The 15,856-nt window shown below is 55.2% G+C and overlaps 1 protein-coding gene across 1 annotated transcript in view; it reads left to right on the top strand.

Moving 5' to 3' along the window:
- Positions 1–13,042, top strand: part of LOC130865528 (guanylate cyclase D-like) — a 29,271-nt gene extending 16,229 nt beyond the window's left edge. The window contains exons 12-19 of the mRNA XM_057756636.1: positions 859–1,007; positions 2,900–3,063; positions 4,108–4,300; positions 8,929–9,103; positions 9,290–9,388; positions 10,134–10,228; positions 10,518–10,603; positions 12,934–13,042. Of these exons, the coding sequence (XP_057612619.1) occupies positions 859–1,007; positions 2,900–3,063; positions 4,108–4,300; positions 8,929–9,103; positions 9,290–9,388; positions 10,134–10,228; positions 10,518–10,603; positions 12,934–13,042 (1,070 nt within the window). The remainder of the gene's footprint in view (positions 1–858; positions 1,008–2,899; positions 3,064–4,107; positions 4,301–8,928; positions 9,104–9,289; positions 9,389–10,133; positions 10,229–10,517; positions 10,604–12,933) is intronic.
- Positions 13,043–15,856: the final 2,814 nt, after the last annotated feature.

Here is a 15,856-nt window from a genome sequence, read left to right as displayed (position 1 = left end):
CCCAAACCATAGAGAGACGGTGACCTCTCACTATCCCCTATAAGGTGGCCAATCTAGGGTGGGGAGAAGGGGACTGTAGAGGAAGAGAGAAGGGCCCCAGGCCTCCTTGGAGGTTACCCCGTTATGGCCCAACCTGTCCAGATGATCGATGTCCTTCATTGATCTGCGGGTTCAGAGCCTGAGCACAGAGCCCAGCCCCTCTTCTTCTCAGTCTTGATGAACACTTGGCTTTTCCAGAGGCAGTTGTCTGGGGTGGGGTGTGGGACGCAGGCACAGGTGGCAGAGCCAGAGAACTCGAGCACTGGTCCCTGTGGCCTCCCTGTACGGGCCTCACCTGGTGGAGCAGGCAGGGATGTCTTGGATGATGAGGTCTTGTGAGGAATGCTGTGGTCTCTGGTGTTGAGACCGGTATGGAGGGCTAGGCTGTCAGGTTTCAACCACAAGGCTGGGAATTTCCAGAGCAGCAGCCTTGGGAGAGCCTGCCACATGCCAGGCACTGCTTTCTGCACCTCCTACCTCAGCACCCCTCAAGAGGAGGCCCACTGACCCCATTTCACAGATGAGGAGACTGGGGGTGAAGGGATTGCCATCTTCTCTGCCACCCCATAGAGAATGGTAGCAGATTTGGAACTGAAGCCCAGCTCTCCTGGTCAAAGGCTGAGCCCTTTCCTCTGGCCACAGCCTGAGGCAGACCCAGGAGAATAGCAAGGCTGTGTGTCCTGACCAGCTGTGCAGGAGACATGGAAAGTCCTGGGAGCATCCCTGAGGGCCCAATTCCCCCTCCCCTGCCCTCCCACAAGACCCCTCCCATAATCCCTCAGGGCATTTGACCCAAGGTATCCATGGGGTTTGCTGCAGAGATCATCCGGAAGGTGGCGTCTCCCCCTCCTCTGTGCCGGCCACTGGTGTCCCCTGACCAGGGACCCCGGGAGTGCATCCAGCTGATGCAGCAGTGCTGGGAGGAAGATCCAGACTACAGGCCCAGCGTGGACCAGATCTACACGCAGGTCGGTGCTCCCCAGAGGCGCGGGGCCTTTCAAGCACTCCTGTCCACAGGCCTGGCTCGGCCCAGGGCAGGCTCTTGCATCTCCAGGGCCTGGAAAGGATGGGTTGTCAGGGGACACACATCAGCAGTACCACTCTGAGGAGAACAGCCGTAAGAGAGGGCCATGTGTGCTGTCCTGCGGGTCCAGCCTTTTCTCGGTCACTCCGTCTTCACGGCAACCTTCTGAAGTACACTGCCACGGTCTTGGCTCTGTAGAAGATACAGGAGGCAGAGGCAAGGTCCCAAGGGACCTCACCAGGTGACTGGCTGTGTCCCTGAAGAGCTGCTGAGGAGCCACACCCAGGACCAAGCCTCCTAGGACCTGAGCAGAGGAGACTTTAGTGACAATGGAGACAGTCCTGGTCCCCGAGTCAGTGACGGGGAGACTAGATGAGCTCTGGGGTCCCCCTAGCCTGCTTTGGGACAGCAGTCGGAGGGCTGAGGCAAGTCTGCACCTGACTGAGCAGGATAGCTCTCTCCCAGGGCCAACCCATCAAACCCAGCTCTACGTCCTGTTCCGGTCTCATCGTCCCCAGCCACAACACCAAATTACCAAGGTGAAGTTCAGCATCTCAGGCAGGTGAGGAGGGACAGAGGCAGCATGGCAGACCGAGACGATCTACAGGGCTCCTTGGGACATTGGCACATACCCCACACATACCGTGGCATCATGGGGTAGCACCCGCTTCACAGATGACCCTCTGGATTTCAGAGTTAACAAACTCCAAGGGCCATGATGATGGGGGGGCTAGATGAGTTAGGATGAAGAGAGATGGCTGAAACACCAGGGTGATATCTCCCTGGGGAGGTTAGAGGTCATCCTGGCTAGAAAGCCAGGGAAGGAGGCACTGGTATTGCTACTCCATATCTGTGACTGAGAAAGACCCCTGTCTGAGGCCCATGGCAAAGAAAACTACGGGCATACACTGTGCTTAGCATGATGAAGGTGGGATTGCATCCCGCCTCAGAGAGGGCAGGGTCAGAAGGCCTGAACCAGCCACGCCAACTCTCACCCGTTGTTTGGGGTAACTAACCTCCCCTGTTCTCTAAGCCTCCTATGAGAGCTGGCCACAGCGGCCTGAAATGAAGACCCAAAAGAGGCTTCTCTCCGCTTGGCAGTGGCAGTAGCTGTTTTTCTTTACAACAATGGGTTTAACCCTCTGCTGTCTACATGGGCATTGGTGGATCGTGTGATCTGTGTTTCCATTTTGGTTTCGTTGCTAAGAAATTTGCTTCCAAACACTGATCAATTTCTACGTAGAAACCCCGCTCCTGAATTTAGTCTTTTTTCCCCTTAATATTTAGTTTCCTTTGGTTCTAATGCTCTTGGATACTTACAGAGGGAGAAGAAAAATGGAATTTTATATATTCTACTTATCCATTTGTTCATCCTTCTATCCGCCCACCCATCCATCCATCCATCCATCCATCCATCCGTTTGTCCATCTGTCCACCCATTCATTTGCCCACAACTCATCCATCCCTTCATCAGGCCCCCATTCATGCTTTCACCCACCCATAACAACTCTGTCCATCCATCCATCTGCCTTGGAGAAGAACACAGAGTATCCTGCCTACAATGTTACCGTGAGACCACATGTAATCCAGTTTTCTGCTTGTCGATGATGATGCTTGTCCAAACACAAATTCCTCTGCCAAACTCTGTTCCTACTTCCCATCCAATCCAGAGATTCCCCCCCCACCTCCCTCTGAACCCCTGTGTCTTCCTGATCCACATATCTGCCTTCACTTCAACCCATCTCCCCAGCCGGGGGCTCCGCCTGGCTACTCCCAAGCTGTGGGCAGGAGGTGTTGATCCGTATGAGTGAAACTGAGATCTTGTTCTTTCTCCAGTTCAAAAGCATCAACCAAGGCAAGAAGATGAGTGTGGCTGACTCCATGCTGCGGATGCTGGAGAAGTATTCCCAAAGTCTGGAGGGCCTGGTCCAGGAGCGGACTGAGGAGCTGGAACTGGAGAGGCGGAAGACAGAAAGGCTGCTCTCCCAGATGCTCCCTCCGTGAGTTGCCTGCGGGTAGCATGGGACCAGACACGACGGAGGGGGTGGGCGACGGCAGCTTGGTCGCATCAGCTCATACTTCGGGAGTCTGACCCGAGTCGCTCACTTCAGGCATTTTGAAGCACAGCACAATCTGGAGAAAAACTGTTCTCGCGATGAGGAACTCAGACCCTCCTGCACAACAAAGCTTGCCTGAATCTCTTTGAGGAACAAAACCAGCTAAATACATATCAGACCTGACCACATTGAAACTCTTTGTAAAGTGCATGTAACATCTTCCATAAAGATGGGTTCTGTACAGTGATGGAGAAAGACTTTAGGAAAAGGGTCTGAGGGGACCAGGTGCCGGCTCTGGCCACACAGATTGCACAAAGGTCACCAGGCTAGGGAGAAAACTATGGTGGTTCCAGCCTTCTGGGAGGAAAGCGGGTTTTGTATTCTTTTCCTTGAAGGAACAACTCTGTGTGCCTAATGTCCTAGGTTCCCCTCGTGCATGTCGTGAGCACAAACAGCTCTGTGCCCCCTGCACATGTTTCCATGCTTGAGCACACATGTGTGCGCATGTGTATGAGCACGGAGTTCAGCGTCAAGTGTTATTTCTTAGAATGCCTTCCACGTTGGTCTTTTGAGGAAGAGTCTCTCTTCACGGTCTGCGGTTTGGCTGGGCTGATGGGCAACCCCAGAGCCCTTCCAGGCTCTGCCTCCACAGACTGGGATTGCAAGCATGCATACAACCCTGGACTTTCATGTGTGTTCTAGGAATCAAAACCAGGTCCTTACTGTCATACAGCACCTATACCAACTGATCCTTCCACCCCTCTAGCCTTTCCTCATGCATTGGGCACTGAGTTATTTATACCGGTGTTGGGTTCCTACTGCCCATGCCCTGGGAGCAAGGAGTGTCCACAGTGCTCCCCATCACTTCCTAGGAAGTCAGGACAGGTCTGCTCAGCATAACTGGTACATGGGCTACCTGGGGACTTCCTCCCTCTCATACCTCTGCCTCCAAACGTGGTCCTCACCCGGCCCCTCCTGTCCCTTCAGGTCTGTGGCCAATGCTCTAAAGATGGGGAGGACCGTGGAGCCGGAGTACTTTGACCAGGTCACCATCTACTTCAGCGACATCGTGGGCTTCACCACCATCTCAGCCCTGAGTGAGCCCATTGAGGTGGTGGGTTTCCTCAATGACCTCTACACACTGTTTGATGCTGTTCTGGACAGCCACGATGTGTATAAGGTGAGGACAGTAGGAGACTCTCCTCCTCTCCCTCCCTCTGCAGCCGCGCGCTGCAAATCTGTTTCCATCCACATACATGTGCGTTTGCATCAATTAACTGCAATGTTATACAATTGTTGCTGTATAAGGAATGCTCTCAAAGTCCAGGAGCATACGGGGAAAGCGTGGGTTACAAGCCTCAGAATGGACTCACACACACCTCTGGCTAGCTGCAGGCAAGGTGGGAGCTTTGTGATGTTTGCTTGGTTCTCTGCGTCTCTGGAACCTTGACTTGAGGGATTCAGCTCTGGCCTATCACTCTCTGAGATAGTTTACATGTGTGGCTGGGTTCTAAGAGAGGGCAGAGGTGTGCTGGCTTCTTGAGTTTTTGCCTGGGCTTGGCACACTGCTTTCCTTGACAGACTCTGTTGGCCAAGGGAGAAGATATGGCCAGCTGGAAGAGGGGGGAGGAGCAACACCAGACATGAGTGGGAGACTTTGTAGCCACACTGCAGAGATGGGAGCCCTTGCAGTCACCTTGCAGGGATGGGAGCCCTTGCAGTCACCTTGCAGGGATGTGGCTCCAAGGAGGGATGGAGAGTCCTCTGGGTATATTTGTTCACAATGCTCACAGGTCCTTGGTTTGTGTGTTTATCCTCTATCGTCTTCATGGGTGGACCCCTTTGTGCCGGGAACATGGATGCAGAGACAAGCCAGTCCTGGTCCCACCCTGCGGGGACTCTCAGTCCTGTAGGTGGAAGATGGCAATAACCCTCTTGATAGTGACAATGGAGAAAGCTGAGGGAGTGAGGAACAGGTGTGAGGAGAGTAGGGAGGGTTCCGGAAGAGGAGACTTCTCCCCAGCACCGTCCAGTTTGGGTAATGCCACTTCAGCAGGCCGTGGGGCCCAGATGGGTCACCATGGCGGGGCACAACATGGGCCAACAGTCGCAGAGAGGGGACAGGCTTCAGGGTCTTGGCAGACCTTCTGTGACCTGATTCTGGTGTATCTCTAGATCCTGGATTTGGTTCCAGAGTGGCAAAACGTGTTGCTTTGGCCAAATATCTTCCCCTCTCTGGGCCTACTTCCTTATCTGTGGATCAGACAACCTTTATCCTGGCAGTTCGCATAGAAGCGCATGTCAGCTGCAATTGGGAGAGCAAGGGGCTCACTGATTCCTCTGCAGCTCCACTGTGCTGTAGAGACCCTCCTGCAGCCTGCCTCCTGCAGCCCAGCCTTCCACACCCCTGCCTCCTGCAGCCCAGCCTCCTTCACCCCTACCTCCTGCAACCCAGCCTCCCAATCCCTCTGCCTCCTGAAACCCAGCCTCCTACCCCCTGCCTCCTACAACCCAGTCTCCCACACCCCTGCCTCCTGCAACCCAGTCTCTAACTGTTGGTCTAGGAGCTGGTGCCCAGGGCAACTCCAAATGGGACAGAGAAAGTGGGGAAGGGGGTTCAGGTGTCATTCTACTCCAGCCCTGTTGGCTTCCATCCCCCTGTGTGGTCTTTGAGCCATAGCCCTGGGAGTGGCAGGGGGAGGGCGAGTAAGGCAGGGGCAGCTTCTGGAAGGAGTCAGGGGATGGGTGGTCAGGCAAGCATATTGTTGACTGCATTACTTGTAGTGTCTGTCCCAGCACTTATGGAGCACCTACTGTATACAGGATGCTGTGTCAAGGGCTTTGATCTGTTAGGGAAGGTGCTGCCCCCCTAACTTACAGATGAGATGGTATAAGCCTGGTGGCTTATGTGAACCCGAGGCTTGAACTTGCAGTTAGGTCCTTAGCCCCTTGTAGGACGTTCACCCTCTTCATGACGAAGACTCTTTTAGGATAACGTGGTAGGTCACAGTGGCTCACAATGGAGACGACCCACCTCTCCTGAGTCACTTGCCGCTCCTCCTTCTCTGTGGACCTTCGTATTTCTCTGAGGGTTCGAGTCTCACCAGCTCTTCTCACACGCTCCTTCCCCCTCCTGGTTCATCCACCTCTTCCTCTTTGCCTGCTCCAGTTAGCCAGACTTCCAGGCTCCCATTGGCTCCCTTGCCTGCTAGACGTTGTGAGGTGTTCTGCTTGGTGCTCTCAAAATTCCCCCTGGCAGAACTTGGTGGCTCAATCCTGAGCCCCAGAGAAGAAGGAGGCCTGCCTGCGGCCGCACAGACAAAAACAGAGCCAGGAGGAACCCGAGTGTCCTCAGGGTAGACACTAGCCCCTGCAAACATACGGTGGGGACCCACAGAGGCCTATGCTGCTGCCCCTGGAGTACTCAACCTCCCCCCTTGCTGCCAGGGGTGTGTGTGGGGGATTCCATGGCTCCAAGTGGTGTCTGGCGGCCCACACCCCAGCCTCCTGTGGGTTCCACAGGAGTCTCCCCGGAGCCCCCTTCCTTTGATCTGTCCTGAGTCACCTTGGCCTGTCTCTCCCTGCCTCTGCTAATCTTTCCTCACACTTGTGCCCCTCCCTGCTCTGAATCACGCCTTGGCTTCTTCGCTCTGAACTCTGGCCAAGAGGCCTGCATCTTCCCGGCAGAGGGAAATGAAATCAAACAAGGCCTGCACACCCCTCCAGATGTGGGGAGCAGCAGGCCCCAGTCCCTGTGATGTGTGACGCGTCTCTCATCACTCATGCCATCTGCCTCGGTTTCCCTCCCGTCCGCAGCAGGATCTAGTTACAGCTTTGGATCTTTTCTGGTCTGAAAAGCAGCCATTCAAACAAACACATGTGTGGGGATTGGGGTGGGGTGAAGGGGAGAGTGGTAGCGGTGGGGATGGGGAGGAGGGGTGGGGCGGGGCTGAGAGGACCACCCCAGCATCAGCATGGCTGAGTAAGCTCTGCTCTGACTGTAGCGTGAAATTGAGTGTTGGGGCTCAGGGTTCAGGACAAGGCATGGGACAGAAGATAGGGGGATAGGGGACAAGGTTGTGACAACCCAGCTTGGCCTGGAGTGTGGAGGTATGAGGCCCTGGCCACCAAAGCTACTAAACAGCCCTAAAGCTTGCCTGCCCTCTGAGCTTGAAGCTCCTGTTAGAGAGGTAGGGTTGAAGAGCCTGTGGCTCAGGATGTTCTGCTGATTTCACCCAGTCACAACATAATGCCAGCACTAGCTGCCTGCAGCTCTTCCCCACTCCCAGCCTCCACTGAAAACCTGGAAGGAAGAAGCATGCATGCTGAGCAAGGACCTTAGGAGGGAGAGCTTGACCTGAAGGTCTTCACTGCATGCCTCTGATTTAGCCCTCGACACACACGAGGCTCAGAGAGGACAAGATCCCTTGTCGAGGTTACACAGTGAGTCAGTGGCACAGTTAGGCTCCACTAGAAGGCCTCCCTCGATCTTGCTTCTCCTCTGCTATGACCCTGCCCCTTCTGAAGGAAGCATATATATGACAAGCAGCCACAGCCTCACTTACAGGTGGCTGTTCATCACCAGGCATCTCTGGGCACACCAGCTCTGAAGGGCCAGCGTGTGGCTGACCCTGAGCTCTGAAGAACTGGGCTGTGGGAGGGACAGCCAGTAAGAGCCAGGGTATGTGTGTGTGGTGGTGGGGAGTGTCCTGAGAAACAAACAGCTCTGACGGTAGAGGGGTGCAGTGGAGGGGGCATCGCACTGACCTCAGGTCCTGAGGTTGGCAGGGGTTCTGTGGGGCAGTGTTACAGCTGGCTCTGTGAATGCATTCCACTCACAGAGAGAAAGCTGAGCTGCAAGGGAAGCTGTAGCTACAAGGGAAGCCCTCTGCCTGTACAAGCGGCAAAGCTGGGGTGGAACCAATGGTCTGTCTAGTTCCAGAACTTTCTTTCCTTTATCTCCTCCTCCTTTTTAGTTGTGTGTGTGTGTATGTATGTGTGAGTGTATATGTGTGTGTAAGAGAGAAAGAGAGAGAATGTGCTTATGTGTGTTTGTGTGTATGTATGTATGAGTGTATGTGTGTGTGTGTAAGAGAGAGAGAAAATGTGCTTGTGTGTGTGTGTGAGAGAGAGAGAGAGAGAGAGAGAGAGAGAGAGAGAGAGAGAGAGAATGTGCTTGTGTGCATCTGTGTGGAGAACGAGGACAACTTGTGAGGATCAGTTCTCTCCTTCCACTTTAAGGATTCTGGGGATCAAACTTGGGTCATCAAGCTTAGCTACATGCACCCGTACCCACTGAGTCATTTCAAACCTCCCCCAAGCCCTTCTCCTTTGGAGTCAAGGTCTTACCATACAGCCCAAGGATTGCTGGCCTCAAACTTGCAGCAATCCTCCTGCCTCAGCCTCACAATTTCAAGGAACATAGGCTGTTACAGGCTGCCCTAGAACCCACTTTCTTTCCAGTACCCATGGAAGCCACGAGAGTCAGGACACCAGACTGCCCCTGATAGGTGGCACCTTCAGATGAAGCCCTGGCTGGCTGTGACCTAATGCATATTGCTCCCTGGGTCTGCTATCAGAGACAGACAGTCACCTACTGGGTCTGCTATCAGAGACAGACAGACAGACAGTCACCTACCCTATAGACATCGGCCGCCTAAATGATTCAATGCTGAGTGCCTAGGCCCGAAGGCTGGAAAGACTGCAGAGTGTATGAGATCTGGAGGTGGGGGATCTGGGGGCCCCGATTGCTGGCACATAGGTTTGGGTGCAGGAAAGGCTGTTCCAACACGAGATTGTCACCTGCAGGTAGAGACCATCGGGGATGCCTACATGGTGGCATCTGGGCTTCCTCGGCGCAACGGGAGTCGGCATGCGGCTGAGATCGCCAATATGGCCCTGGATATACTTAGCTATGCTGGAAACTTCCGGATGAGGCATGCGCCCGATGTGCCCATCTGTGTCAGGGCCGGTCTGCACTCAGGTAGGCAGAGGGCTGGGGGCTACAGCCAGGGTAGTGGATCAGCCCCAGGTGCTGCTCCTGAGCCTGTGGTATCCAGACTCTCTGCAAGAAAAGCTCTGTGACCCTTAGCTGCCTGTGACCAAAGGCTCTGGGCACTCAGATTCACGCCTTACTTGGTTTAAGATTTTCTGCATATTTGGATTTCAGGGCCCTGTGTGGCAGGGGTCGTGGGTCTCACCATGCCTCGGTACTGCCTCTTTGGGGACACTGTCAACACCGCCTCCGGGATGGAATCCACAGGGCTGCGTGAGTGTCTCCAACTCCTATCCCGCATGGGGGAGTCTTTCTCGGCAAACCCAGGCTGGCTATGGGAAACTGGTGGTGACAGCAAAGGGAACAGAAGGGAGGGGTGTGTATTCTCTAACTGTCCATGGCGTTTTTCGGATGATCTCAGGGGAGAATTAGCAGAGAAGACAATGCTCCTGGGTCCTCCTTCTGGCTCTGCAACTGACTTGCCCAGTGTCCTTATCAGGCTCTGCCTGGAAGGCCTTGGTGTTCTCCTTTTACATTGAGGTGACCCCGCCCCTTCCAGTTTGGGATTTTATTTGGCTGCATGCCAACCCCTGTTATGCTAAGTCAGCTCCAACACCGCCATGTAGACATCGCTAACATTTTAGGTCTCTAACATCTCTAATATTTACTTGGGGAGGATCTACTCTGATGGCTTAGAGAAGGCCACCCCAAACTGCCAGGTCTTAGGGCCTCTGGCTCAGGTGCACAGAAGACGCTGTACCATCCTAAGGTAGCTTGGGGCACACACTGTGTAACTGGGTGTGGTATCCCCACAGGAAAACATCGTGTTGCAGGGATCTCCCCTCCCAACACTTCATTAACGTGGCTTGTTTGTTCTTGGGGGCTCTTTCAGTGACCATCTGTCTCCGGAACGAGAGGTTTGGGCCTTGGGAGGCTGACTAGCGCCAGAGTCACAGGCTCTTAGAGAAGTAGACGCTACTACCAGGGAGCTGTGCTTCATTTCTGCCTTTCTCCTCAGCGCACAGAATCCATGTGAGCAGAAGCACCGTGCAGACCCTGCTCAGCCTTGATGAAGGCTACACAATCGATGTCAGAGGCCAGACTGAGCTGAAGGTGAGGGACTGCCCTGGGGACTGGTTTCAGCTGGCCCGTTTGTGCAAGCTGGGCATAGGAGGTGATTCTCTCTGCTCCCCAAATTTTGAATCAAGAAAAACTTCCTGGGAGCCATTTGTTTCTTTGCGAGAGTCAGGGGCGGGGGCAGAGAAGTTGGGGCTCTAGTGAACCACCTGTGCAGTGCCCTGGTGCCCAACACACGCAGCACACGAGGCCCTCGGAGCAACTGTGCAAAGAACAAATTAGCCTCGTGTTACATAGTTGACCTCTCACCTCTTCTCTATTCTAGGGGAAGGGCTCAGAGGAGACCTATTGGTTGACAGGGAAGTTGGGATTCTGCAGGCCCCTCCCTACACCTCTGCCTATCAGACCTGGGTGAGTCCCCAAAGCCAGAACATGTCCCCACTAGGGATGACCCATTATTTTAGATTTTCAAAGACCTAACGAGACCGGAAAAATACATAATTTGCCCGGTGCTAAGCCTTGTCTGCATTGCTGGGTGGTAGCTATCTCTGCTCCACAGCCTGGCCCAGCCAGTCTATTAGGGGAGCACTTGGGGGGTCCCAAGACGCCCAATTGGCCCGCATGAGAGAGCATCCTGAATCCCCACAAAATCTGCATAAACAGGCCATCTGTGGGGACAGCATACAGGGGCATGCCATGCACTCCCAGCCCGAAGGGTCTTTCTATTCTGAGCTGGCCAGCTGTGTCCTGGGTGCCCTCTTCCGCAGTCATGAGACTCACATTGCAAGGACACCAAAAGGCTGCGTGAGGGAGAGACCTCAGAGCTCGGGCCTCTGAGAGCATGCTCTCTGCCCTGCGTCTGTGGGGGCATCGTGTCCCTCACCGAGGGCCGTGTGGAACAGTACCAGGTTCCTCCAACAGGTTGTCCCTCGTTCCCCTGCCCACATAAGAACCTCTACAGGCAAAGGGAGCAGGCACAGGTATTTATCAAGGAACAGACCATCCTGGGACCATGATGGCCAAGGGGCTCAATCCACCAGGGGAGGCTGGGCCGGGAATGCACTGGGCCCCTCCCAGGTGACCCAGCCTTGGGTTAAAATTCTCCCTCCACCAGAGCCTCTAACCCAGTGGTTCTCAACCTGTGTGTTGCAACCCGTTTGGAGCTTGCATGTCAAATGTTTGCCTTAAGATTCATGGCAGTAGCAAAATTACAGCTATGAAGTAGCAACGGAATAATTCTATGGTTGGGGAAGGGTCACCACGGCATGAGGAACTGTGTTAAAGGTCTAGGCATTAGGAAATTTGGGAACCACTGCTCTGGTTGGCTTAGCCACTTCCAGGTCTGCCCTACCCAGCACTTGCCCTGCTCACGGGCTCCTGGGCTGCCTCCCAAAGCACACCTCAAGTCTCCCGGCCCCAGGGCCTTTGCTCTTGCCCTTGCTATGGCTTAAGATGCCCTGTGTTTGTTCGTTCGTGTCGCTCGTCAAGTGTTTCATCTCTTTTTAGCACTGACTGGGTCTCCACTGAGCCACACCAGAAGCCCCTTTCTGCACCCAGGCCTCCGCTCACAAGCCTCTCTATGCACCCGACCTGGTCATACCCTGATGACACCCCAGTCACCTCCCCAGGCCAGGCTCTGTCCATGTCCACACTCCAGGGAAGCTCTCTCTGCCCCCGGCTACCCTGTCCCAGGACTGGGGACCCTGTAGGCCTGGCTCCCATTTATCAGCCAGAGCTCCGGTGGCTGATGGCTTTTCCATTCCTAGACAGAAACTTTAGAAAGTGCCAGAAATGTTTTCATCTCCTGGCTCGGGGAGGGAGGAAACGGGGAGATTAGCTGCAAGGAGCATCGCCTGGCCCAGAGCCCCAGGCAGGCAGGGTGGGGAGTTGGGGGGCTTGGGGGGGTGTGCTCAGAGCCTGCAAGTGAGCTGGCAAGGCTCTGAATTTGTGCGTGCGCGCGCACACACACACAAGCATGCATGCACGTACGCACGCAAATGCACTCAAGCACGTATATGCTCACACAGGCACTCACACACACACAAAGCATCTGCTTGCACACACTATTTCCATCAAAAGTCAGGCAGAAGTCAGGGACAGAAGCCCTGCCCTGACCATGTGATGGCATAGCCACCGACCAAGGTGGCCGGATTTAGGGAGTCCCCTCCCATCACACCTCAGGGAGGCACCCCACAAAGCTCCCTTTCTCTTCCTTCTGCCCTTGCTAAATACCATCAAAAGTGTCCCTAACGGCTGGGAGTATGGTAAAGGGGCAGATTGCTTACCTAACATGTCTAAAGCCTTGGGTTTTACCCCCAGGGTCAACAGATGTCCCCTGTGGATTGCTGTGAAGTCTGGGCTGTCCCTCAGATGCCTGCTTCATTCTCTTGACCAAAGCAATGCCTGGGTTGGCCAGTTCCAGGCACTATGGGCAGAGCGTGAGAAAGTGAGCTGGATGTGGGGTGTGCAGGGAACCCCGCAGCCCCAGGGTCTCCCAGAGTAGGACACAGAGAGGCGGCCACACGGGCAACTGAGGAGCCACTGGTGGCCATGGAGAAGACATCACATGTTTGAGCATTTCTCCCACATCGCAAAGGTGGGGATGATCAAGCCCGAGTGCCCCGTGTGCCCAATGTGCCCGGGGCACAGAGTGGAAGGCGTGCCTGCCACCGTTGAAAGCCTCAGCCACCTCTTACCATTGTCCCAGTCGTTTATGAGCCTCCTCTTTCTGCCCTCCTCAGAGACCCATGGCATGACCGCATAAACCAAGAAATCCGGACCGGCTTTGCCAAAGCACGCCAGAGTATGGCTGAGCCCGGGAGGCCAGGGGAAGCTGGGCCAGGTCCCTGATAGAAAATCAGTGAGCAGACCTGGCAGCCAAGATGCCCACCACTACCCCCTGCAAGGAATGCCTAATCAGCTCCCTGGAGATCTTCCACCCACGAGTGACAGGAGCTGGCGTCTTCCCTAGTGACTCCCTGGGTGGCCTTACTCCTGCCAGGGAAACAATAAAATAGAAATACTCCCTTTGGTCCTGCAGTTATTCACTCTGTTGGACAAGCCATTCTGATGCAGAGAAGTCATTGTTTCCAAGTCGGTGGTTCCTATGGCTGTTCCCACCTCATGGCTAAGCAGCCACGTTCTTCTGTAAAAGTAAGGAGAGGGCGCCCCAGGCTGGAACAGCGCCCCCACCCCTGTCACAGCTTGCAGAACCCTAACACACAGAACCTGGGTCTCATCCTCTCTAAGAGCTTCCAGAGGACTCTCAGAGTGCTTAGATTACATCCTTGGTGCCACGGGAAGGGCCCAGCCCCGCCTACTCCCCTCCTGCTGCCTCATCAGAACCAACCCACAACTTCAGCAGCTGGGAGCACTGTGCCGAGACCCAGTGGGTGCTTCCGGAACCTCAGGGTGTAGGAATGCGAATTCCTCAGTCAGGAAAATGAGAGCTCTCTCTTTCAGAAGAAAGCCTGACTCATCAAACTGAGACCCATCAAAGAACGCTCCCCGAATCCCTGCGGGTGATTTCAGAGCCAGCGAAATCAGGCACACACATGTAACTCATTTCCCCACCGAGGGGAGAGCCCAGGGATGGGGGTCAGGTTAAACCACTAAACAAACTTTCCTTCCAAAGATCCCTCGGAGGGGACTGGAGGACTGTGAGGGTTCTGGGAAAACCTATATAGGGTCACTATGTCCAAATTCTCTCTACCAGACTGTCCTACCTGCACAGCTTTGGGTCTGATCTTGTTAAGCAAGGACCATGAAGACATCCTGTACTACCCAGTCATCCTGGACTTTGGCACTTGAGCAGTACGCAAAAGCAGTCAGCCAACTGGTCACCCAGGAGATGTCCCCATGCTGGCTCAGGCAGCAGGCTCTCAAGTTCCTGCACAGCCCCCTCTGGGAGAACCTGGGAGCTTGGGGAGGGGAGTGGGGTAGCTCTGGTTCCAAACTGGCCCACTAACGCAAGTGGGCATGTGAGTTGCCCCTCTGAGGTCCTTTGCCCTATCCTTCCCTGTCATTCAGAATTGGGCAGGTGTCTGCACTCCTCCCCATGCCCTGCAAACTGCCTGCCCCCAGAAGACAGAAAAAGTTTGGGCGTGGGTAGCATGCCCTCTCCCTTCCCTAACCTCTGCCTCCTGAGGTGATAACAATGCTAGAGGAGTCCATAAAAAACAGCCATGGTCCCCAATATTCTCCCAAGGAGCTGCCTCAAGGACCATGGCTCTGCTCTATAGAACTGGGAGGCCTTCAGAACTGGGCACTGGGGTTCTGGAGAGGAGCCAGCCCAGTGTCTGCATGAGCTCACACACATCCTCAGGTGGAGCCTGAGCCCTCTGTGGGCATTCAGATGGTGACGGAGAGGCCTTCTGTCCCACCAGCCTATCCTTTGAAGTGGGTTCCCAGTGAAGGACCATCCTGGCCCTCGCTAGGAGACGGGACCACACTTTGGCAGAGGGGGCCTGGTAGTGCCAGGTGATTGGAATCACTGAGTCCTACAATCTGCAGCTGAGCGCAGTTTTGAGTGGAGGACTTGGAAAACTGCAAAGGCTTTAGCTTGGCAAACTCTGTACTTGCCCCCACCACAGGCTCCCGGAACCCCCAGACTCAGTACCCACCCGCCTCCTCCACCACAGGCTCCCAGAAACCCCAGACTCTACACCCGACTGCCCCACCACAGGCTCCCGGAACCCCCAGACTCTGTACCCGCCTGTCCCACCACAGGCTCCCAGAACCCCCAGACTCTGTACCTGCCTGCTCTGCCACAGGCTCCCGGAACCCCCAGACTGGGTATCCACCTGCCTGCTCCACCACAGGCTCCCGGAACCCCCAGACTCAGTACCCACCCGCCTCCTCCACCACAGGCTCCCAGAAACCCCAGACTCTACACCCGACTGCCCCACCACAGGCTCCCGGAACCCCCAGACTCTACACCCGACTGCCCCACCACAGGCTCCCGGAACCCCCAGACTCTGTACCCGCCTGTCCCACCACAGGCTCCCAGAACCCCCAGACTCGGTACCTGCCTGCTCTGCCACAGGCTCCCGGAACCCCCAGACTGGGTATCCACCTGCCTGCTCCACCACAGGCTCCCGGAACCCCCAGACTCTGCACCTGCCCCACCACAGGCTCCCGGAACCCCCAGTTCGTTTGCTTGGCACACTCTCCACTCCTCCCCTGACCCCTCAAATATACTACAGTTTTATTCCTGCTGCTGCCTACCAAAATGACCTTGGCCCTTTCCAAGGCCCAGCAAACCCCTACACACCCGTCAAAACCTACCTGAAAAGCCCCTTTCTCCTCCTCTTGCTACAGCCCCCTCTCATCCCTCCTCTGAAAGAATTAGCAGATGCTATGACCGCCATCACTGGGGCAGCAGCCATATTCAGCTCATCCTTTAGCTCAATGCCTATGTAGAAGCAGTTAGGAGGGACGGAGCTACTGAGCGGATAAGGGGCAAAGCTAAGAGGTTCGTAGGCTTCTTACGACAACCCTTCCACGGGATTCTTGGACTGACGCTCGCTCGGGATCCAATGGTTTCGGCTCTGCAGTGTGTCCGCAGGTCTCAGCCCAGTCTCTGCTCAGTCCCTCCGCGTCTCCAGCCCTGCGCCAGCCTGGGTGTTTCTTCCCAGACCCTGGCTTCCACCCCTCCTGACAGAT

This window comes from Chionomys nivalis, chromosome 23 (genome assembly GCF_950005125.1).
Source record: "Chionomys nivalis chromosome 23, mChiNiv1.1, whole genome shotgun sequence".
NCBI classification, from domain to species: domain Eukaryota; kingdom Metazoa; phylum Chordata; class Mammalia; order Rodentia; family Cricetidae; genus Chionomys; species Chionomys nivalis.
Note: the sequence above shows the minus strand (reverse complement) of the source record. Positions and strands in the feature narration are given on the sequence as shown.